At 41.8% G+C, this 25,439-nt stretch overlaps 1 protein-coding gene across 2 annotated transcripts in view; it reads right to left on the bottom strand.

Annotated features, from left to right (window-relative positions):
• Window positions 1–25,439, bottom strand: part of ZSWIM6 (zinc finger SWIM-type containing 6) — a 220,461-nt gene that overhangs the window by 73,159 nt on the left and 121,863 nt on the right. For both annotated transcript variants that reach the window (XM_070056741.2, XM_089313221.1), the window contains exon 2: window positions 6,699–7,055. In XM_070056741.2, the coding sequence (XP_069912842.2) occupies window positions 6,699–7,055 (357 nt within the window). The remainder of the gene's footprint in view (window positions 1–6,698; window positions 7,056–25,439) is intronic.

Genomic DNA, 25,439 nt, shown 5'->3' with positions numbered 1-25,439 from the left:
ATACTACCATCCACAGGGAAATAAAAGAAACAGAGATGGGACATAAAGCCTCCACGCAGCAGCTCCAACTGGCACTCACTCGTGGATCTGGAACATGTATGTGTACATGTCCTTTAAGAATAAGCTCCAAGTTCCTACCAAGAACAAAACAGAATGACAAATAACAGTGTAACTTTTTGTTTAACAAGTGTGAGTGCTTATTATATTAAATAATGTGCTTAGGGAGGCTACCAAGACCCACAGGTCATAGTTTCAGCCCTGGTGGAGTTTAACAACCAAGTCAAAGTGAAGAGCTAAGCTGTAAAAAAGGGACTGCTGAATGGAAAAGATGACCATTTCACTCATGTACAGTAAATAGAGCTGCTGGCTATACCCCACTAAACTAGGGTCTTTTTAAAAATTTTTTAAAATTTTTATTTATTTGACAGGTAGAGTTACAGACAGTGAGAGAGAGAGAGACAGGGGAAAGATCTTCCTTCCTTTGGTTCACCCCACAAGTGGCCGCCACGGCCGGCGCTGCGCTGATCCGAAGCCAGGAGCCAGGTGCTTCCTCTTGGCCTCCCACGGGGGTGCAGGTGCCCAAGCACTTGGGCCATCCTCCACTGCACTCCCTGGCCACAACAGAGAGCTGGACTGGAAGAGGAGCAACCAGGACTAGAACCCGGTGCCCATATGGGATGCCGGCACCGCAGGCGGAGGATTAACCAAGTGAGCCATGGTGCCGGCCCCGGGTCTTTCTGATTTTTACTTGTTAAACTTCTTATTTGGTGAAGTATTAAGCCTTTTTACTGTAATTTTAAAATGTTACCTCAAAAACTAAAAAAAGAAAGGAAGGGGAGGAAGGAAATATCATGTCCTTAGAAGGCTGATCGTACTTACAATGACATTGACTCTGTTAAAAAGTAAGTAAAAATGAAAATAAATATCTTTGAAAATGGGACTGCTGAGTAAATTTACTTCTTTTTTTGCTAATACCTGAAAGAGCCTGAGAAAACTGACATATAATATGACTGGGACAGAAACATTTGGAGGCTAAATTCAGCAGGATAGGTAGATGTGAATAGAATTCGCAATCTTAGTTTTATAAGAACCATACTCAAAACAGCCTGAAATGGAAGAACAACACACAAATGTAAGGTTGGGTAAAACTACAGGGAGTGCAACTTTGCAGTTAGGACATCTAGGTGTCTCCTACGTCTTTGAGAGTTCGAAGAGACCTCAGATGTCACGTGCCATGGCGACCCTCATCTAACATGTAAATAAATCCTCCTCTCTGGCTGGCTGAGACAGTATCTTTGGGCACACGGCACAGAAGTGAGGGATGAGTTTAACCTGACAATGAAATGAAAAGGTCACTGAAATGACACCCCCCTCTCCTCTGTTCCATATACAGGATTATACCCAGTACTAGTTTCCCTGCAGTCTAGCCCTTTGATGTAGTCCACCCAGTACAGTTCATAGCGAGGTCAGTAAAAGAAAAAGCTCATGAGAAAAAGTAGAAGAGGAAGAAGTAAATGCTACAAAGTCAGAGGAAAGCAAACTGGCCTCCCATTCTAATATTATCAATTCGACAGGTTTCTGCTCTCTTCTTTTTATCTGAGTACTTGTGAATACCCTAAGAAGAATTCATTAATCAAGCTCAGTTATCACATTGTTATTATTACTGTTATACATGTATACATTATATCACTAAAAATTCTCCACTACTGTTAGAGAAGATTCTGTGTACTTTAAATGTTAAGAGAAAAAAAAAAAAACTTCAGTCTCATCTAAGATCACACAGGTAATACGCAGCAAAGACAACATGGATTTTAGGACTCCAGATTTTAAGGTCAATGTTCTGTCCCTTCATCACCGACTACCAACCTACAATACATCTCCTTTAATAGGATGCGTAAAGACCAGAAGAGGCTGGATTTAATTAACTGAGTGGGGATAATTCTTAGAAATTAGTAAATCTCTTCTAAGGACCTGGCAAAGACAGACGATTTTTTTTTTTTTTTGAAAGATTATTTATTGAACAGCAAAGTGTCAGAGAGAGAAAGGAGCCAGAAAAAGAGACCTTCAGTCTGCTGGGTCACTCTCCCAACCAGGTCTCCAACATGGGTGGCAGAGACTCAAGGACTTCTCCCCTCCCAGTCGCATTAGCAGAGGGCTGAATGGGAAGCAGAGTAGACGGGACTCAGGCCAGGTTCTGATGTGGGATGCTAGTGTCACATGTAGTGGCTTAACCGCCGTGCCACAACACCAGTCCTGAGCAGTTTGTGTTTTAAGAATATGGAAGCTGGAGAAGTTTTATGAGAATATAAAGACAAGGGCAAACAACTGTTCTTAAAAAATACAGAAGGACAACCAGAGATCTCCTTGATGAGCCATTAACATTAACTATCTTACAGCGAGCTTTAGCATACAGTGGTTAACTTTACAATCTAATTAAAAGTATATGGGAAATTTTATGAAAACACAATGCAACACAAAAGGGCCTACTCCTACTCATGAGCACTGAAATACGATGATGATGAAGTCTATATATCAACTACCCCACTGAATCTGTGACCCTGGATACATCACTAAACCATTCTCCTTGATTTCTTCATCTCCACTCCACTGCAACCTAGCTCACATGGAAACTGAGGAGCAATGTTTATGAAGTAGACTTGAAAACGCTTTCAATTCTTCAGGATAAAATTCCTCAAAAACAAAATATTTCAAAATAATAGGAAAAGCAATGAACAGAATTTTAAGAAGTGGTTCGTAAGGGAAAGGGAAAACCCTATTGTTATCAACATATTTCAGATTTGCTTATAAATTATAATTATTCTTCTCTTACAAAGAGGATTTGGATAAGCTAAATCTCATCTTCATGACAACTAAAATAATGAAGTCTAAATCTTATCTTAACCCTATTTACCAAGCAAGGAAAAAATGATGCTATTCCTTGAAGAAAAATTAAATCCTCCCAATATTAATGTTCAGCGCATTTTTCTCAAAGGAAAAAGCATGGAAAAGCATACAAGAAGTTCTGCTTTAAAAAGAGATTTAATAAAAGAAGAGTGTTTTGTGTACAGATGTCAGGAGGCAGGTGGGACCATGTAGTCAAATAACTCCAAAACATTTTTAATCCCACCCCCTACTAAGTCATTAATCTTAAACAGTTAAAAGAAGACCCTCCAGGGAGCAGATTTCCCATTTCATGACTTAAGGTCATGGCCTCTCTTCTTTTTGACCACAAGAATGGAGGGCAGGAAGGCAGCTTGTCTAACTGGCCCATTTCCAGCAAAATCTGATGATAAACTAAGTGGAGAGAAAGCTTGAGGGATAAACTGCGTAAGTTCACTGCTCAAGAAGTTGCTCTCACAGAAAAGTTATTTGAAAATCACAGTAAGTCTAAAACTAATGTGCATTCTCTACTGATGTTTCTTAGATCTCTTTTCCTTCTAATTTTACAAACTCTGAAATATGTCATGTGAACATATCCATTTTAGTTTACATTACTGTTTCATTAGTCCCATTATTTCAACATGGAAAGGATGTAATTTTTTTTCTAAAACTCTCAATGACTGCTATCCTTCAAAACAAGCAAGATAACTGCAGAACAAGCAACTGACTTTAGATGTGGACCTTCGGTTAAACTAAAATTCAGACAACAAAATGCTCCTGGTGGATTATCACATGAACTAAGGGAAAAAGAACAGATAACAGAGAATGCAGAGAAGTTTGAAGAAATGGCATATCCTGTTCTTCACCTCCATTGATCAGCTGAATACAAAGCCACAACCAGGATCCTGAACGACCTTTGGGATGACTGCCAGCTGGCCTGAAATGTCACAAGGCAGCAGATTTGAGAACAGAGGTTATGACAGCAGAAACCCACTTGAAAGTCCTTGAATACATGTATTTTTGGTGGGTTGAAGGTTCTTCTGTAACTGAGTTGTTTATACTCCTGTTACTTAACGGTGGCAGGCTCTACCAAGAAAAATGACTTATATTCCTGAGATAGCTACTTAAATAAAGCTGGGTCTGACAAGGGGAGCACTAGAAGAAACAGGACTACATGGATTTTCCTCTGACATGAAAACTGCATTGAAGTACCGCACAGTACCAGGAGACTTGTAAAACAATCTTCACAGCAGCTCTATTCAAAACAAGGTCCCATCACAGTGGAATGGACAAATAAATAGTGGTATTCTCATACCAAGAACACTACAGAGCTGTGCTGTCCAATACTATTAAGCACTTGCAGTAATTTGAGGCACTAATTTCACACTTCAAGTGAAAAAGTCAAATGTATCAATATTTTCATTGAATCAACAATTATGAATATTGTGATACTTATTAATACAAATAATCCGAATTGGTATTTTGAATATATTGAGCTAAAGAAAATACATAATGAAAATTAATTTTACTTTTTAAAATGTAGCCCCTAAAACATTTAAATTTACAGTGTTCTTTGTGTTTCTACTGGATGGTACTGCTCCAGATCAATGAAAATGACTAAATACAGACATATAAAACAGTATGAGTAAACCTTACAAACATGACTTTGCATGACATATATACATTGTATCATTCCAATTACATAAAGTTTAAAAACTAAGCCAGAGGGGAATGATGTCAAAAGCAACAAAGGGGAGCTGGCTCTGTGGTGCAGGAGGTGAAGCCAATGCCGGCAGAGCTGGCATCCCATATGGGTGCTGGTTGCAGTCCTGGCTGTTCCACTTTTGATCCAGCTCCCTGCTAATGTGCCTGGGAAATCAGTAGAAAATGGCCCAAGTACTTGGGCCCCTGCACCCACCTGGACGACCAGGATGAAGCTCCTGGTTCCTGGCACTGGCCTGGACCAGCCCTGACCACTGTAGCCATTTGGGGAGTGAACTGTCTGTCTGTCTCTCTCTCTCTCTCTGCCTTTCCCTCTCTAAAACTGCCTTTCAGATATATAAATACATCTTAAAAAAAAAAAAAAAAGGCAACAAGGGGCGGATGCTTTGCCTAGTGGTTAAGACTCCCACATCCTGTATCAAGTACCTGCGCTGAAAACTGGTTCAGGCTCCTGACTCCAACTTCCTGCTAATGCAGACCCTGGAATGCAGCAGAGATGGCCCAAGCTTTGGCTTTTGCCACCCACATAAAAGACCTGGCTCCCAGTTTCAGCCCCTGGCCTGGCCTGGAGCCCACTGTGAGTACTTAGGGAGTAAACCAACAGATGGGAGCTCTCTCACTCTCTTTGTTTCTCAAATAAATAAAAATAATAAACAAATATATAGAAACAACAACACACACAAATGAGCAAGGAAGTGACTACCATAAAAATCAGGCAGTGGTTACCAAGGGCCTTGTGACTGGGCAGGATCACACAAAGCACTCTCAAACACTGAGACTCTTGGCCCGGGTGATAATTCATTTTATTTGCTAAATCTACAAAGTACAGTTCATATACTTTTCTGTATTTTATGTCTCACCATTTTAAAAGTTTTTTTTAAAAAACGATCTCAAGCTGTTTTCTTTAAACAATTCAATTTGCCATATCAAGTAATGACTTTGAAGAAAATCTAACAAAATAGGGTTAAATGACCTACCCCATATTTCAAATCAATATCACTACAGAAATGGTAAAAATGTTAGGTCCCTGAACTGCCTAATCAAGATAGCCTTACATTTCTCAACATATTTTTAAGTATTTTAAAAATTATGTCTTGGGTCCAGCTCTGTGGAATAGCGGGTAAAGCCACCTGCAATGCTGGCATCAATATGGGCACCGGTTCTTCAAGTCCCGGCCACTCCACTTCTGATCCAGCTCCCTGCTAATATGCCCGGCAAAGCAGAAGAGGATGGCCTAAGTCCTTGGGCCCCTACATCCATGTGGGAGACCTCGAAGAAGTTCCTTGCTCCTGGCTTCAGATTGGCTCAGCTCTGGCTGTTGCGGCCATTTAGGGAATGAACCAGTGGGTGGAAGACCTTTGTCTCTGTCTCTACCTCTCTGTAACTCTGCCTTTCAAATAAATAAAATATATCTTTAAAAATTATCTCAGTGTTTTAAGAGCACAAGCAATCTATATCTCAACAATATTATTCATCATAAATAAAATACTATACAAAGTGATGAGTATATTTCTAAAAAGCTGTACATATATTCTTGAGCCAACATATTTTACTTGATAACTGTGTTAACATGTTCAATGTATGCAAGATTTACAAGAACCTCTTTTTGAGACTTCCTACACAAAATTACTGTTCATGTACTAAACTTTGTCTAAACAAGTTGTAATATTTTAATAAAATAATTTATTTTCTTAGTATGAAGTACCCTCTCATAAATTTTTCTGTATTGGAAACATTTTTTAAAGAAATGAAAAAAAATTCTGAATATGCACAAATCAGTTTACTGACATGGTAAGTTAAAAAACAAGTGTTTTGCATAACTAACAAGAGTATTTGACAAAATGTCATTAAACGTAAAGAAGTTAAGAATCACACTTTATCAAATGAGGTATTTTTCTGACTACAAAAGGCTTGCCACCAATGAGACAATTCAAAAGAAATTATTTAGGATCCAAAACGAAATTTAAAAATCTCTCAACTACCCAGGACAATACTGATTGACTTATTTCAAATTTAATAAACTTTTACGTAGAACTGAACTTATAAATGAAAAAGTATCCAGAGAAGACGCTTACTGAATCAATGTACATACTCACCATGAACTTGGTTGATTTCTGAATTTTGGGAGAGGATTTCATCTGCTAATTTTTGAGCGGTTGGCAAAACTTCTGTGTGGTGCACTGTGATCAAATACTGTACAAACTTTTGCAGCTGGTCTCTATTCATTTGGAAGAGAGTCTCTGAAATGGGAAGATGCAGTTTGACCTGATCTGGCTTGCGGATGCGGTATAAAGACAGTGCCACAACATGGGCACAATAAAATATGTCCTTGTTTCCACAGCTGCAGGTCACTGAGGTAATCTTGCAACGATCGAAGCTGATGGCCACGTTGCAAACAGTTTCTGGCTCCGACTGTACTGCAGGTTCTGTCACTGTGCCGCTCAAGTGGAAACCTACGTGAAAGAGAGGGGTGCGTTAATTTCTGCATGCAGCTTACTCTAGTTCTTTGAAACACGAGGTACCTGACAGCACCAAGAAAAAAACAGAACAGCTTTTATTTCCAAGTGGAAACACTGAAGGTCCCAATCAGTCCTAGCACTGCACCCCCATCACGCAAATAGGTAAAAAACATGATGAAGTAGTTTATGCAGCAAGCTAAAAACACTTATTGCAGTACATCATCATCACACCTGTAGGAATAAGCCATCACTGCTCTACTATGAATCTGTGATATACAAGACAAACATCTCCTAGATCAGTTGGATTCATAGTTTTATTCTTTTTTTTTTTTTAATGAGATTCAGACACCATTTTTATTCCAGGCAGTCTGCTCCAACACTGCAACTCTGAGGGGAATCCTTTCACAATCTTTGAGAAATCTTGTATTTAATAATTCTTTCTGTAGCATACACATGTATATTCCAATACAGCAATGTCTATGAGCAGCAACTCTAGGTAGGAGTGCAGGGCCTGCCAAATCTCATATATACCAATCTAAGTAACTCGTAACAGTTCTTCCACATCACCAAGAGGAAAGCTGGTGCAGATTTAAGGTTATTACACACGCAAACACGCACACACATGGATAAAAACTGCCTTAGAGGCCGTACACCTTAAACTTGGAACCACACAAGAATCCTTGCCAAGCTCCGTGACTGATGGCCTCTAATGATCCAGAGGAGAGACCACCACCTTCCCTCAACAGCCATTCTCTCTTGCACAGCTCTAGCTACAGCTTAGCTTACAGTCAACTGAGAATCACCCCCCAGAACCACCGTGCACTAGCCAGTCCGGCATGCTTGGTCAGAGGGCAAATCTTCTACATTCCTTTTCCTTAAATGCATAAGAAAGCTACCTCTCCATTGCAGTCCAAACTCTCCCCTCTCTCAAATCCGGTAATGTGTAAGACCTCTCTGGGAGTCTCCAGGACTCATTTACCTCAGGATTGCAGCAGCTTGACAGAAACTTGAATGCTATACCAGGAAGCCCTTGGCTCTCTTGGCCTTCCACTATTTACGCTATTTTAACAACAGTGTTAAATTAAAGTAGTGTCGTCAGCTCCCTTTCATTCACAAGCAGAAGGCTTCCACCACGAGGGACTCAGGAAGGGGTGGCGCTGCGGAGGTGTGGCTGCAGAGTGATAGCCTGACAATGCCAAGCGTTCACACGTGGACCTCTACACCAACCCATTTACTATCTCCCCCAACTGAGGCTACCCAGGTCACAAACCTGGACAAAACGCTAGTCGAAAGGAATATTTCAGGGTAATATAATCTCATCTTGATAACTCACATTCAGCAACACTTAGTAGAAGAAGTGTTGTAATCATTTTTACCAGATCAATCAATTTAAAAAGAACATTCCCTAAAAGCAAGTTACTATTATTGTTTTACAGTAAGAAAATTTGTTTAATATGTATTTTAGTGTTCTTTTTATTTTCAGCTTAAATATGCACACAGTAAATCGCAACATACATAATCCTGGTAAGCAAAAGCACTATGGGGGTCCTTCTTAATGGATAGTGAGACCAGAAAGCTGAAGAACTGCTTTTATAATGCACTGTCAAGACAGGCAAAATGTAACTCCTTTTCTCCAAATCATTTTTGAGCTTGGATCTTATAGTAGTAGTTAATAGTTAACAAGACTCAATAGAGAAACATTAAAGGGACCAAGTTCTCACACAAAGTCAGATTCAAATCACTGGGAATAATTTCATATTAACAAAGAATAATTAAGGTTTCTAAAAAGCTAATACTTAATTCTTTACAAATATTTGAAATTAAACTTTCATTGATTGATTTTTCATATGTAAGGTTAAATTTTAGGTGCATTTTAAAGAAGGAAAGGAACCATGATAGCGTATTGGAAAGACAACTGTCTTAAAATACAACAAGAATTTCTAAAGCTTGACCATTTCATGCATATATGTATATATACTCAGCTAACTGAAAAATAGTTATAAGCTCAAAGCATTAGAAAATTTCTAAGGTAAAATAGCAGACAAGAGATAAACACACACACTAAAAACTATCGCTTTCAGGGCACATTCTTTTTGGAAAAATATGTGCCCTGTGCAAGAGGCACTCAAGTAACTATTTCTTTGTTGAAAAAGAATTTAACAGAAGCACTGGTGTAGTACTTACACAAATACATCTTTCACCCTTCTCCTAAACATAAAGAACCCCAGGGGAAATTAAAGGCAGAAACCAAGGCAATATAGTGTTATGGCTGAAAGGGTACTGAGGGTCGTGAGAGGTTTTTTGTATTTTTCTAGAACTAAGTGTTAACATTTAACACTCTCAAACAATGTATTCATTGGTTAACTAAACCACCATTGGCTCAATGTGCAGTAACTAAAATTCTTGATTATGTGTCCCTGGTAAAACAGATGAGTTAATCAACTGCCCTAAAAAGCCTAGCCATAAACCTTTCCTAACTCTGAGTACTACTGCACACAGTCCAACACCCCACATGGCAATGCTCAATACTAAAAACAAAATGTTCCCATTCAAATCGTGCACAACTTCCAGACCGTGAGTATAGACAGACACTGCGAGGATACCAGATGAAGGCATATAATAAATTCAATTCAAAACTCAACCTGTCTAAAGTATCATATTCTCTTTGTCCAACTACATAATTTTCTCAAAAGAAAATCCTAAACAGTCTGCATCCTGTGAGCTGGCTAATTAAATCCTCTAGCCTTAATTTCTAGTACTAAGCTTAAACAGCTTATAGAAAGACACTATCAAATTTTGCTGGCAGTCGCTAATGAAACAGTTTTCATCTTTTAGAAACTTTATTTTTAAAGGAAAAGCTTTATTTTAACTTTACCTTAAAAATGTCTATTTGGAATAGAAGCACTCCTATACTTCATTAATATTTCAAAGACAATGGCAAATTAATGCAAAGGCCAGACTGTAAACCACAGCACACCACATAAACAACATAAAAATTTACAGAGCATGCATTGGATGGGCACAACCAAGAGTTCCCAGCTGCATTCTGCTCAGCGCTGGGTTTGGCTTCTAGTTCATGTGGTTTCTTACATCCTTTCCTACAAAGGGCCACAGGATCAGAACATCTGTGTCAGATCTGAACAGCATTCGATAATTACTTAACATTATTTCTGAAAAAGACACTTACATGCTAATATAGTGATCTATAACGGGCACCTAGAAGTAGCACTAGTTTAAGGGGAAAGTGTTGGATTAAAAAAAGAAACAATAAAAAGTCTGGGGCGGGCATTGTGGGACAGCAGATTAAGCCAGTGCTTGGGATACCTACAACCCATGTTGGAGTGCCAGTTTGAGTCCTCCCTCCTCCAATCACGCTCCAGCTTCCTGCTAATGCACCCTGGAAAGCAGCAAATGCTGACTCAAAGGCTTGGGCCCCTGCCACCTACGTGGGAGACCTGGATGGAGTTCCAGATTCCTGGCTTTGTTCCAGATTCCTGGTACAGCCCTGGCTGTCATGGGCATTTTAGAGAGTGAACCAATGGATGTTAAGAGCTCTCTGTCTCTGTCTCTTCCTCTCTGTTATTCTGTCAAGCAGATGAAAAGAAAATAAACATGAAAAAAAGTTTAAGTCACTTTACTCTGTGCCATCGCAAGTTCCTGAGGGTCATTTCCCCCTACTCTACCCACTAACATCAAGTCATTTTATAGAGCATATTTCTGTATTTTAACATGCACATCTGAGGGTAACACTCACTGCCCAGCCTCAGATTCTGGGTGAGCAGCCAGGAGGCAGTTGTGATAAACAAACTGGGTATAACTTGAGTTAGATTTCCACAACTGCTAACTCCGCAAGGTGCTTGGGAGTGTAAACTAATCATCCCAATCTCTTCAATTTAAGTCATTTTCCTCTGACGCCAGTCTTCTGTAACACAAGCAAAACAGCCCTAGTCCTCAGTCCTTCTCAAAGGCAGGAAAACCCAGGCAGCCCTTCCCACCTGCAGAGCCCCTTCTGCCCCATCACTTTCACCTCCTTTCCCTGCTGCTTCCTATCCTGTTTCCCTTCTCGGGCCCCCAACTTCTAAAGTGCAGATGAAGGTTTAGAGCCCTGTGTTGCCCCAACACCAACTTCAGCACCTCTGCACGTGTCTGCTCGCCTCCCAGGATGGAGTCTAAATAGGGACCCTTTTACCTGCTTACTTCCTGTTGTTGCTTATAGCAAAACCACCTTCAGAAATGCTTGGCTGTTTGATTTAGGAGAAGTGCGAAGGGGAAACTCTGGACACCAGTTCTGTTTACCAGGGCAAGAACTGAGGGGAAAGTGTGCTCAGATCTGAGAGGGAAGAAAGCCTCTGAGGTCAATTCCTCCACTTACACAGGGGAGCTCCAGCCCAACCCCGCACTCCAAAAACAAGCCCCAACATTTTGGCCCCAACCCATTCCTCATGTCTTATGCCATGCCCAGACTCTGACCAACTTTATTCTCACAAAGATCCTGCAAAGCAGGCGTCCTATTCTCATTTTTGCAGATGGAGAAACTGAGGTACTCAGAGAGGCAGTGGTGGAACACACTCTGGATTAAGAAGGCCTCTTAAGGACTTGAAAAGAACATGAGGAATCTACAATCCAAACAATAAACTTGCACAAATAAAATCCTTCCATACCAACACGTAAATAATTTAAAAGGATGAGGGAAGTAAACTCACAGATCCAGACACTTCAATAAACACTGCTAAGGTTTAAGACCCTTGCAAGCAGGGCATCATCTTCCATCTCTGTAGCCCAAGGATCCAGTACAGCTTTCTAACAGGCCAGGCCCTTGAAGCCAGACCAAATGAAGGAACTCATGGGGCTCTTCCAAGCAGAACCTGCACCGTACTGTACAAGTCACAAACAACTAAATGCTTCGGCCTCAAGCCCAGGACACTTTAACTTAGTGAACAGAGTCCACTCCTCTGTTATCCTTGGAGTTAATAAGCTGGAAGCTCAGAGACAGCGGAGATCTGTGGCGTCCTCACCACAGAGGGCTGTCTTGGAGGAAGTACTCAAGAAGAATTTGTTGGACAAAAGAACATCCAAACCCTCTCAATGTGTGCAACATACAGACCAGTGGTTCTCAGAATCACCCGGGCCCCCTACAACCCAAGTTTCTGATTCCTTCCAGACAATGCTGATATTGCTGGCATAGATAATGTTAATTAAAGTTTTCTAGTTGAAATACATTTCGGGCCAGCGCCACGGCTCACTAGGCTAATCCTCTGCCTAGCGGCGCCGGCACACCAGGTTCTAGTCCCGGTTGGGGCGCCGGATTCTGTCCCAGTTGCCCCTCTTCCAGGCCAGCCCTCTGCTGTGGCCAGGGAGTACAGTGGAGGATGGCCCAGGTGCTTGGGCCCTGCACCCCATGGGAGACCAGGATAAGTACCTGGCTCCTGCCATCGGATCAGCGCAGTGCGCCGGCCGCAGCACGCTGGCCACGGCGGCCATTGGAGGGTGAACCAACGGCAAAGGAAGACCTTTCTCTCTGTCTCTCTCTCTCACTGTCCACTCTGCCTGTCAAAAAAATTTAAAAAAAAAAAAAAAGAAAGAAATACATTTCATTTAATATGGGTCTGGCACTATGGTGTAGCGGCTGTGGCTGCCACCTGCGATGCCAGCATCCCATGTGGGCGCCATGTGGTTCAAGTTCTCATTGCTCCACTTCTGATCCAGCTCCCTGCTGGTATGCTGGGGAGACCCAGAGGAGGCTCCTGGCTTTGGCCTGGCCCAGTCTCTGCCATCACAGACATTTGGGCAGTGAAGTAGCAGATGAAGATCTGTCTCTTCCTCTCTGTGACTCTGCCTTTCAAGTAAAATAATAAAAAAAAAGGAACCCCAATATTCTCATTCTAAGCAATCAGGTATGGGATGTTTATCTGGTCTGAGTAGTTAAAAGAAAAAAGAAAAATAGCAATTTATAGTAACAAAAATTGTAACTACTAGTCAATACGGCAATACAATGTTATTTTAATCAAAACCTTCATTAAAAATCTAAATTAAAATGTAAAAATAAAAAATGATTAATCAAAAGTATTTATTTTTCCAATTGTTTTACAATGCCTAATGGGATTCCTCATAATTGAGGATCTTTGTGTATTAGAAATGACTCAATTAAGAAAAAGATATTTGCAACCATTTTATTAACACTTTTTTTGCCTAAAGGCAAGGTGTACCCTACAAGAAAAAGTCCAAGGCAAGAGAATGCAGGACAAGTACAAGGTGCGACAGGGTTTCAGAGAATTAGAGCCATCTAAACCCAGGCCAGACTTCCTTCAAACTCCATCATGTCTCAACTAAATGAACTCAGGCAAGCTTAGTCTCAATTTTTTAATCTACAAAAAGGGATAATACCTATCTTTCAGGCTATTGTAAGGATGAGAACTCACAACGTATGTAAACTATCACAACAAATACTTTTTCAGAATGCCTGCTGTCTTCATTATTCTAACAGAAATGCCACTTGCTCTGGGGACCCTGGCATGTTCTACATGTGCACAAATACCATAGCCTGTTGTCTGAGTGCATGTGCTATTGGAAATGCCATGATCTCAAAAGCAAGCTGCCATCCTATTACAAAAGACAGGTTTGCTGGTTTAGGAATTCATATTCTATTATAGCCATACTTCTAAATTAATAGAAGTGCTATCAATTTTTCTTCTGTTTCCACTTTACACAGCACATTCTTAAAATGTGATTTGATTCCAAATAGAAGGGACTTGGAAGAATTAACTTTGCCGCAAAAATAACTTGGTTTCAATAAACAAATGTTTCACTCTTCGCTTTGAAGATCTAATAAAATCAAAAATATCTCTTTTATCCCTAATGTTTGCCTTCCATGTAAAATTATTTTTACAGCTCAAATGCCTTGCATCGCTAAGTGGAAGACTAATTCAAAGTTGGCTACAACAGTATATAGAGGCCGGCGCCGTGGCTCACTAGGCTAATCCTCCGCCTTGCGGCGCCGGCACACCAGGTTCTAGTCCCGGTCGGGGCGCCGGATTCTGTCCTGGTTGCCCCTCTTCCAGGCCAGCTCTCTGCTGTGGCCCGGGAGTGCAGTGGAGGATGGCCCAAGTGCTTGGGCCCTGCACCCCATGGGAGACCAGGAGAAGCACCTGGCTCCTGCCATTGGATCAGCGCGGTGTGCCGGCCACAGTGCGCCAGCCACAGCGGCCATTGGAGGGTGAACCAACGGCAAAAGGAAGACCTTTCTCTCTCTCTCTCTCTCTCTCTCACTGTCCACTCTGCCTGTCAAAAAAACAAAACAAAACAAAACAAAACAAAACAAAAAAACAGTATATAGAGAGTTGTAATTCTTACTGCAGAAGAAAACGTGACCACAGCTTCTCATTCTTACTTATAGCTAATCTTACTAACACATTCCCCCACCAAACCTAGGAGCAGAATCAATACTATGACTTTTTCTGTGTTTTAGTTGGTGTGTGGGAAGTGTTTCTTCTAAAGCTTCTATAGTTAACCTATCATTAATTGGGGAAAGGGTACTTTTAAAATTGGAAAGAATGTAAAATATTCCTAAAGACTTTGACACACAAATAATTTCCAGAACGTACTCTCTGGTGATGACCACTGACACTGAGGGTCATCGCTATAGCTCCGCTATGCTGACTGGCTCAGCCTACTTGGGAACTGGACTCCACCACCCTCCTGAATCAGCAAATGCTCAGCCCATCTTATGGCTTAGACACAGTCCAGAGAAAAAGATAAACTACACAACTCAAAGTAAGGCAATAGAGAAAGAGACTAGGATCCTGGCTCTAATTTCAGCCCCACGAGCAAGTTACTTAATATTTATTTCTTTTTCCCTCTTTTCTAGTGCATAAAATAAGGGAGGAGTGTAGCAGCAGCTCTGTGACACATGGGTTAAGCCATGGCTGGCGATGCTGGTATCCTGTGTTCCAGTTTAAGTCCCTGACGCTCTGCTTTGGATCCAGCTTCCTGCTTATGCACCCCTCTGCCAATGTGGGGAAGCAGCACAGAGTTCCTGGCGCCTGGCTTCAGCCTGGCTTAGATCTGACTATTGTGGCCATCTGGGAAGTGAACCAGTGGATGGAAGACCTTGCTCTGTCTCTCTCTGCCTTTCAAAATATAAAAACAATCTTTTCCAAAAAATATAAGAAGAATAGATGTAAGAGAATTTCGTAAGGATTACGGAGGTGGGCTGCAGTAATAGCATGGCATTCGTGACAAAACAAGGAATGGCAGTTGTCACATTCACATTCACTCCTATGGCAGAAGACCATCAGCCTGCCCTAGCTGCTGCAGGACTGAAGCAATGGTCGTCTCAAATGACTTGGCAGCTCTGGAGCTGGAAAAGAGAGAAAGGATAAACACTGCTAGAGCTGCAGTCATGGAAATGCTACTGATGTTTTCATGAAGCTTTGAACTTCAACATAAAAGCAAGCAAATATTTAATTTTTAAATTTCATCAACATAGTTTTTACTCACTTGCCTTTAATTGAAGGCAGTGTATCTTTTTGTTGTACTCGATAGCTGGTAAAATTTAAAAAACTGTATAAAAACTCTCAGATTGATAAATATAACCTATGCAAAATACAGAAAACATTTTTAAATCCATTAAAAAGGAATGAAACTAATATATCATGTTTTCTTTCTTCACCATTAAAAAGGCTGTATTCTTTCTTACTATCTTGAATGTATTAGAAATACGAGTGGCCATGCCACTCAACAACCACCTCCCTAATGCCCTAATTGGCAACAGGCAAAGTGCAAGTCTCCAGAGAAGCATCCATGAATAACAAAAGGGTTCCGGTTCTGACAAGCCACTGAGTTATTGGAGAATTTGGTTATTAAGAAGTCAGATCAAAACTGGATTCAGAAACAAGAAGAGAAGCAAGAGTACTATCCCTTTTTCCCAAACTGTGTTATGAGTGTTGAGAGGAAGGGATTCCCAAAGTTACATAAATTTGGATTTAGCTGCATATAACATCACTCTTTTAGAGATTCAGAAAGCATTATCAGAATGCTAATGGCTTTGAACTCATATAGTAAAGGGACTTTCAATGAACTCTGTTTACCCAGAACAGCCAACTTAGGAAACGAAAAGGGAAACAGCTCAGGATGAGCAACGGGGTTGCTAGCTAATCAGAAGTAGAGCTCAATTATGAGATTAAAAATCAGAAATCAGCATGAGCCAGCTGAAAAGGTTAAACCCACCTGCACATATGTGGCTTAAAGGTTGAATATACTGCATTGTTAGTATCCCCTAACCACCATGAAATAATAAATTACTTATTAGAAAAGGCAAACCTACTGTTGAAAGTCAATCTTCTTATAATACAATACAAAAGAAAACACACCAGTGCTGTTGCTATCTGTACCACAATTATAGTCCACAGTTCATCTGGCACACTCTCAACTACATATATCTATTAATATTTGATTAACAGGAATACCACACACTCTTATCCACAATGGACCAGAACAGTGTTTACAATATTTTATATCCAAATCCTCAAAACCTGAGTGGAAAAGCTCAAATATCTCTTTGAGGCTCACAATTCTCTTTGTAGGGGACCTGAGAGAGTCTAACTTGCAAACACTGCATAAAAAGTTTATTCCATAATATAACAAGAGACTCAAGGGCCTGTGAAAAATGACTATTATGGCCATGGTGCCATTCAGAAACAGTGCTTGGCACAGGATACATGCTCAGTATTTACTGAGTGAATGAGCAAGTCAAAGAACAGACAAAAGTAATACAAAAGTATTTAATGACAGGTTAAACAGAAACTGAATAGAACATCGAATCACCCTATTGTGGGAAGCTGTAAGGTAGCAAAGTCTGAAGACAAATGATCTTACCCAGGAAACATACGTAAGGTCTTCAAAAGGTTCATGAAATTGCATGTTATTAAAAAACTGTGCATAAGGCCGGCGCCGCGGCTCACTAGGCTAATCCTCCGCCTAGCGGCGCCGGCACACCGGGTTCTAGTCCCGGTCGGGGCGCCGGATTCTGTCCCGGTTGCCCCTCTTCCAGGCCAGCCCTCTGCTGTGGCCAGGGAGTGCAGTGGAGGATGGCCCAAGTGCTTGGGCCCTGCACCCCATGGGAGACCAGGAGAAGCACCTGGCTCCTGGCTCCTGCCATCGGATCAGCGCGGTGCGCCGGCCACGGCGGCCATTGGAGGGTGAACCAACGGCAAAGGAAGACCTTTCTCTCTGTCTCTCTCTCTCTCACTGTCCACTCTGCCTGCCAAAAAAAAAAAAAAAAAAAAAAACTGTGCATAGATTTCAAAATTGTTGAACCTAAAACTTATATTCTATTTGCCACAAACCTTTTTAAAGCACACTTACAAGTGATGGGAAAATTACTGAGAATTAAACTCTTACTGTAGATGATATTCCTGATTTTTTAAAAAGTGACTTTTTCAAGATTTAAGAAAAGTGCCACTAATTCTACACACTACTATTTCTTCTGAAAGCAAAAATTTATAATGTAAGTTAACATATATATTCCATGTTAGCCTAAGAGAACATTCTGTTGGCTGTTGGAGGTAAAACAATGGACAAAAAAATCAGGAAAACCTAGCTACTGACCTAAGGATCTGACCCCATTCTGCTAAACTTTAGTACAAAATTTTTTTTTTACCATAGATAACAGGGTATCCCTGAGCCAAAATTATTTCAGGTTTTTTTTTTTTTTTTTTTTTTTTTTTTTTTTTTTTTGACAGGCAAAGTTACACAGTGAGAGAGAGACAAGAGAGAGAAAGGTCTTCCTTTTCCATTGGTTCACTCCCCAAATGGCTTCTACGGCTGGCATGTGCCAATCCGAAGCCAGGAGCCAGGTGCTTCCTCCTGGTCTCCCACACCAGTGCAGGGCCCAAGCACTTGGGCCATCCTCCACTGCCTTCCCAGGGCCACAGCAGAGAGCTGGACTGGAAGAGGAGCAACCGGGACAGAATCTGGCACCTCAATAGGGACTAGAACCCGGGGTTCTGGTGCCACAGGTGGAGGATTAGCCAAGTGAGCCACAGCACCGGCCTCAGTTCATTTTTTAATAAGAAATATAAACTAAAATGACTTCAAATATGAAAGGGTGCTAATTAAGTTGCAATTATGTACACAGTGGCTTAGTTTTCAGAATTAAAATTTGTTGGAAGAATGGCAGTATACTGAGGTGAGAACTGACTAAGGTAAGAGATGTAAGATTTTTTTAAATATTTTTATTTATTTAAAAGAATTAGGGGGGGTGGAGGGGGGAGAGAGAGAGAGAGGGAGAGAGAGAGGTCTTCCATCCGTTGGTTCATTCCCATAAATGGACATAACAGCCCAGGATAGGCCAGGTGGAAGCCAGGAGCTACGAGCTTCATCTGGACCTCCCATGTTGAATGCAGGGACCCAAGTACATGGGCCATCTTATACTGGGAGCATCAGCAGGGAGCTTGGTCAGGAAAGCAGCAGCCAGGACTGGAACTATCAGGCATTGAAAACAGGATGCTAGTCACAGGCAGTAGCTTAACCTGGCCCCAAAACTTTCCCCTAACAAGAGAGGCAGGAGCCGGCGCCGCGGCTCACTAGGCTAATCCTCCGCCTTGCGGTGCCGGCACACCAGGTTCTAGTCCTGGTCGGGGCGCCGGATTCTGTCCCGGTTGCCCCTCTTCCAGGCCAGCTCTCTGCTGTGGCCCGGGAGTGCAGTGGAGGATGGCCCAAGTGCTTGGGCCCTGCACCCCATGGGAGACCAGGAGAAGTACCTGGCTCCTGCCATCGGATCAGCGCGGTGCGCCAGCCACGGCAGCCATTGGAGGGTGAACCAACAGAAAAAAGGAAGACCTTTCTCTCTGTCTCTCTCTCTCTCACTGTCCACTCTGCCGGGGGGGGGGGGGGGGGGAGGCAGGGATCTAACTATTAAGACTTATTACCTCCTGCTACCCGGGGTGTACAGTAGCAGGAAGCTGGAATTGGGAGCAGTCAAAACTCAAAACTCAAGCACTCAGATACAAGATGCCAGGCACCTCAACTGCTTTGCCAAACATTCCCCCTGGACACTTTTTGAGAGGCAGAGGGAGAGAGACAGAGTGCACTCCTATCTGCGGATTCACTGCCCAGGGCCTGGCTGTGCGGCTACTATTCAGGCTCTGGAATTCTGAGGAAAGGGCATTCCATCAGGCATTCATATATAAAACACATTATACCAACAAATTCTTTATTACAGCTCAAACTAATTTCTCTGCCAGAACAGGAACCCTGCTACTTGAGGCTGAAACAAATTTGTCCCTTCTTTCTAAGGCAGAAGGTGATCAGAGACTAGAAAAGGCCTAATAGCCAACAGAACCGTACTTTCCTGCTTCAGAAACCTACAAATGTTAGGACGCAAACTAAGGCACAAGAGGAGCAAAGACAAACAGTAAATGACAGCTGCAGCAGTATCTTTCACTGATCTCTCGTTTCTCTCTCTACTAACATTTGTTCTTTCAAATTCTTTCCACACTGTCCATCTCTACTAAACACATTTCTCCTTTCCTCTATTCTCTGTCCTTTATCAAGTTACTATTACAGACATATGCATAGAAGGAGGAAATTCTTGGGAGAGCTGTATTCCCCATTTATACTAGCTGCAGACACGTGCAGGGAGCTGTCCTCCCCACCACTGCTTTGGGAGCAGCTCTGCAGTGGTACTTGGAAGACAAGTCTAAGTACACACACACACACACACACACACACTTCGCATACTAAAACTGGACATTTTATTAAGGAAGAAAAGTATAAATCTAGCCAGATAAGAGAAATCTAGCCTTAAAGCATTTTCTAAAAGACTCTCACTTCTTCGGTAACTCCCTGGAAACAAATTTTGGTATTTTTCTAAATAAATATATGAAAATTATATTCACATTCTTTTTGAGAAGACCTCCAATAAATAAAATCTCCCAGTGCAATTAAATCCTCCTGGTGTTAACAATGACAGCCATACTAATGGGATAATTTTTAAGGGGGAAAATCAGAAATGAAAGCTGAATGCCTTAAGGGAAAACTAAGCTGGCATAATCAGATTAAACAAGGATCTGATTTTCACGATCATGACCTTACTAGCAATACTGTATGCTCAAAAACTTTGGCTCTCGATAATTCTGGAGAAGAGGAAGTTCAGCCTGAGCAACTGAGGGGAGGTTTATTCCTGAAACCAGTATTTTCATTTTGCCAGGTTGATAAAGTCTTTTGAAAATGCAGCTACCTTCCCTAGTTACCTAAAAAGTATTTTTTAAACGTAATTTCACGCTTGCTTGGTGACTCAAGGTTATCATTATGAACAAATTTAAGTACTCTGTCCTCCCAGAAATGCCCTTCAGTGGAAGAGTTCTGCGCTGTCCTGCTGGCCAAGCACCAGCCTCTGCTCTTCTCCCTTGCAGAAATCGCATGCCCCTTACCATTGCTGAAACCTCATTTATTAGCTTCAACCCCTTTGGTTCTTCTAAAATGCTAATTTGGAAACTTGATAATCATGGTTTTTAAGAGAGAAAAAAATAAATGAAGTTTCAGTATAGGGCTAGGACTTTCTACTGTGAGTTAAAGCTTAAGCTTCAAAGTATGGAATACTGGTGAACTGAGCTTGACAGTTTCATGAGCCTCATCCTTGTCCTCAACTGTATCCCGGATAGGAAATACTTGTTAAAGAAAAGAAGTAACTGCTTTTCAAGTTCTCCAAAGAAGTGCCATGAACTTGAAAGGGCAAATTTTGAAAATTACTTCTCATTACTAGAAACACAGTATGTAGTGGGGTAACATGTCTTATTACTTCTTGCTACTACCTTATATTAACAAGAAAGAAATCTAATTTACCTATCCCTATATGAATCTCACTTTTCTCTCAGAGAGAAAAACTGAGGATAAACATGTTAAGTCTAAGATAAGAAGGGTATACCTTTGTCTCCAAGATAAACACCTATTTAAAAAATAACGCCCAGGGGCTGGCGCTGTGGCATAACGGATAAAGCTGCCGCCGCCTGCAGTGCCAGCATACCATATGAATAGTGGCTGCTGCTATGGCCTGGGAAAGCAGGACAAGGTGGCCCAAGTCCTTGGGCCCCTGCACCCACATGAGAGACTCAGAGGATTCTCCTGACTCCCAGCTTCGGATCGGTGTACCTCCAGTCATTGCAGCCACCTGGGGAGTGAACCAGCGGAAGGAAGCGCTCACGCGCTCTCTCTCTCTCTCTCTCTCTCTCGCTCGCTCTCTCTCTTTCTGCCTCTGCCTCTCAAATAAATAATGCCCAGAGCTTGATTTCTAAAAACTATTCCCCAACAAAAGGTTTCTGGGAGAAATGGCTGAGTCTATGGCTATGATAAAGAAAAGATGAGCCTGCAAAGTCTGACAGTGCCAGAAAGGAAGTAATTAAAAAATATTCAGTAATTGCCCCAACCTATAAAAGCTTCTAAGGCCAAGCTGTACCTTTGTGAGCAACAACATAAACACTGGTGGTCTTGGGATATAACTTAAAGAATAAAATAAATTATCTACAGGTCCATACTGATCTACATAAATTATTGAGTAAGGGTCAGCACCGTGGCTCACTTGGCTAATCCTCTGCCTGCAGCGCCGGCACACAGGGTTCTAGTCCCGGTTGGGGCGTCGGATTCTGTCCTGGTTGCTCCTCTTCCAGGCCAGCTCTCTGCTATGGCCCGGGAGGGCAGCGGAGGATGGCCCAAGTGCTTGGGTCCCTGCATCCTCATGAGAGACCAGGAGGAAGCACCTGGCTCCTGGCTTCGGATCGGTGCAGCACGCCGGCCATATCGGCCATTAGGGGAGTGAACCAACGGAAGGAAGACCACTGTTCTATAACTCTCTCTCTCTCTCACTGACTCTGCCTTGCAATAAATAAATAAATAATAAATTATTGAATAAATAAATGAGAGAGAGGGATAGAAGGATTCCTATCAATAAATGTAGAACAAATGAGGGAAATCAAAATAAACATTAGAAGACCAAAGTATAATTACTTCAGGTAAGATACACTGACAAATGATAAAATTAGTGGGTAAAACTTTGAAGAGAAATAGAATTTATGTAGCCTCAAATATTTATTTCTAATGTGGTAATTTCAACATATATCCACAAATGCAGTGATCCTTCTCCCTCCTGTAGGCAGAGTTTAATTCTCCTCTACAACATTGAGGACTGGACCTAAGCGACTCCCTTCTCATGTAAAAAGCATGGATATTCTTGGGAAGTGCTACAGTGCCGGTTACAGTACAGGCTTTCTACTCTGATCCAGCTCCCTACCAATGCACCAGCGGATGATGACTCAAGCGCCTGAGTCCCTGCCACCCTTGAGGCAGACCCAGATGCAGTTTCTGACTGCTGGCCTTGGTCTGGCCCAGCCTCAGCTGTTGAAGCCATTTGAGCAAAGAACCAGTGGATGGAAGATTAATCTACTGATCTTTCTCTCGCTCACTTGCTCCTTTCAAATAAATATTTAGAAAGTGGGTAGATTTTTAACAACCTGGTAGAGGGTGCCTTAAGCCTAGGTTAACATAACCAGTAATAAATTATGCTACGATCATGTACCTACTTCAAACAGGAGCAATGAGAAGCGCACAAACATCACTTCCATGATTTCTTGCAAAAAATGCACAACTTCAATCTAATCATACAGAAAACATGAGATATCTCAAATTGAGGGACATTCTACAAAACATTCAATCTTCAAAAGCATCAAGGAAAGACAAGGAATACTAAAAAACTATCATGTATTAGGAGACTAAGGAATCATGCCAACCATGCAAATGATATTTTGGACTGGACCCTCGAAGAGGAAAAGAACATTAGTGGAAATGCTGGAGAAACCTGAATGAAGTCTGAGGTTTACTAATATTGTACTAATATTGTTTCCTCAGTTTTGATTCAAGTACCTCAGTGATATAAGATTTTAACACTAAGAGGAGACTGGGTAGAAGGGATATGGAAACTCTGTACTATCTCTGCAACTCTTCTGTAAATCTGAAGTTATTTCAAAATAGAATTTTAAAACAGACAACCAAGCAACAGGTGTTTCACCTTGAAAGCCAAGAGCAATTCTGCTGACATCTATCCTGCCAGTGCCTTCATCTTGTACTCCCCAGCTTCCAGAACTGACATTTATTTCTACTGTTTATTAAAATAAATTAATTAAAAGACAACTCAACGAGATTACTTAGTTGTAGGAAACACAAATATCTAACCTGCAAATATCCTTGCAGCTGTTGAAGATAAATTTGTAATATTTCAATTTAAAGAAAAACAAATTTTTTCATGCCAACAGAAACAGTAGGAGAATCCTAGACAAATACTTGCACATGTGTACCAAGAGACACCAAAATGATATCCACAACAGCTTTATAGTAAAGAGCTGGCAACCCAAATACCAGCAGCAGCAGATTGAATAAATTTTAATAAATTCATAAGTATATAACAGGACAGTACACAGCCATGGGTATGAGTGAGCTACAAAAATAATCACTTTGATTAATCTCAAAATACAATATTTTAAAGGGAGGAAACTGAAAAAAGCAAATTAAAACAAGTAAGTATGAAGAACATTAAGTGGATGATTCTTCTTCTTCAAAATGTAGTTATTTATTGGAAAGGCAGGGCCACAGAGAAAGTGAGATCTAGAAAGAGGTCTTCCATCTGCTGGTTCAATCCCCAAGTGGCTGCAATGACCAGGGCTGAGCCAGGAGCCACGAGCTTCATCTGAATCTCCCTTTGGTTGTAGGGGTCCAAGCCCTTGGGCTACCTTCTGCTGCTTTCCCAGGTGCATTAGCAGGGAGCTGGAACATAAGTAGAGCAGCCGGGTCTCAAACCAGTGCCCAAATGGGATGCTGGCATTGCAGGCAGCAGCTTTAGCTACTATGCCACAGCACCGGTCTCCGTGATTCTTCTTTATTAAAAGGAAAGAAAACAGGGAGCCAGCGCTGTGGCATAGCAGGAAAAGCCGCCCCCTGTAGTGCCGGCATCCTATATGGGCGCTGGTTCGCGTCCAGGCTGCTCCTCTTCTGATCCAGCTCTCTGCTGTGGTCTGGGAAAGCAGTAGAGGATAGCCCAAGTCCTTGGGACCTGGCACCTCGTGGGAGACCTGGAAGAAGCTCCTGGCGCCTGGCTTCGAGTCAGCACAGCTTCAGCTCTTATGGCCATCTGGGGAGTGAACCAGAGGATGGAAGACCTCTCTCTCTGAAACTATTTCAAATAAATAAGTCTTTTTTTAAAAAAAGGCAAGAAAACAAATAATTTGGGGTCTTGGTAATCTCTGCAGGAAGTGGGAAATGGGAAGTGAAGCAAATGTATCTTCAGACACACAAATGATCCAAAGATACAGCAGTGACTTATTTTTAAGTTGGAACAGTGGGTAAGTGAGCATTCCTTTTACATTTTTGCTTTATAACTCTCACAAACATATTAGAAATACTCTTTTGTATGTACATAACTATAACCAATTATTAAAAGGGTGAGGAAGGAGGGTCACCTTTCAACACACAGCACTTTTTGCCAAATAAACATAATTCATTAGGTACTAAAGTTTTTTCCATTTCCATAAATTCCAACCTTAAAAGATTACATTCATCTTATCTGATAATCTAGAAAATAACTGCTTCTCTTTAAGATTTATTTTATTTGAAAAACAGAGTTACAGACAGAGAGGGAGAGACAGAGAGATCTTCTATCTGCTGGTTTGTCGCTCCCCCTCTTCGTGGAGGAGCAACACAGGACCCTGCGCTGTTCTTTCATCTGCTCGGCCCTCCCCGGGTTTGCTGCTGGTTCTTCCCGGGTTGGCTACTATCCCTTCCACCTCCGTGGAAGGGCAGTTCCCCTGGCCACATTCCCCACTTCCGCAGGGGAGCGGCACACCGCCGGCCGGCTCTTCTCGGGGGCTGCACAGGTGTTCCCCTTAGATGTTCCTCTTAGATGTTCCTGGTGCATGCCGTCTCTCTCCTCCTTTATAGTCCTCCTCCGCCAATCCCGACTCGGCTGCCCACACGCCGAGTACGCTGCTCTCCTCCAATCAGGAGCAAGTCCTACAGTTTATTAGTTGAACTGGAGGCAGCTGTGCGGAAGCTGTTTACTTCTCTCCCAGCGCCATATTGTGGGAGAGCAGATGCATAGAATAAGTCTTAATTCCAGTAACTCAGTCTAGTCCGGTTTGCTCCCCACACTGGTTTATTCCCCAAATGGCTGCAATGGCCAGAGCTGGGCCAGCCAAAGCCAAGAGCCTCTTCCCAGTCTCCCTTACAAGTGCAGGTGCCAAAGCACCTGCGCCATCCTCAGCTGCTTTTACAGGTGCATTAGCAGGGAGCTGGATTGGAAGTGGGGCAGCTGGGAATCAAACTGTCACCCATATGGAA

Source organism: Oryctolagus cuniculus, chromosome 14, assembly GCF_051225735.1.
Source record: "Oryctolagus cuniculus isolate XC-2025 breed Fujian yellow rabbit chromosome 14, ASM5122573v1, whole genome shotgun sequence".
Classification (NCBI taxonomy): Eukaryota; Metazoa; Chordata; class Mammalia; order Lagomorpha; family Leporidae; genus Oryctolagus; species Oryctolagus cuniculus.
Note: the sequence above shows the minus strand (reverse complement) of the source record. Positions and strands in the feature narration are given on the sequence as shown.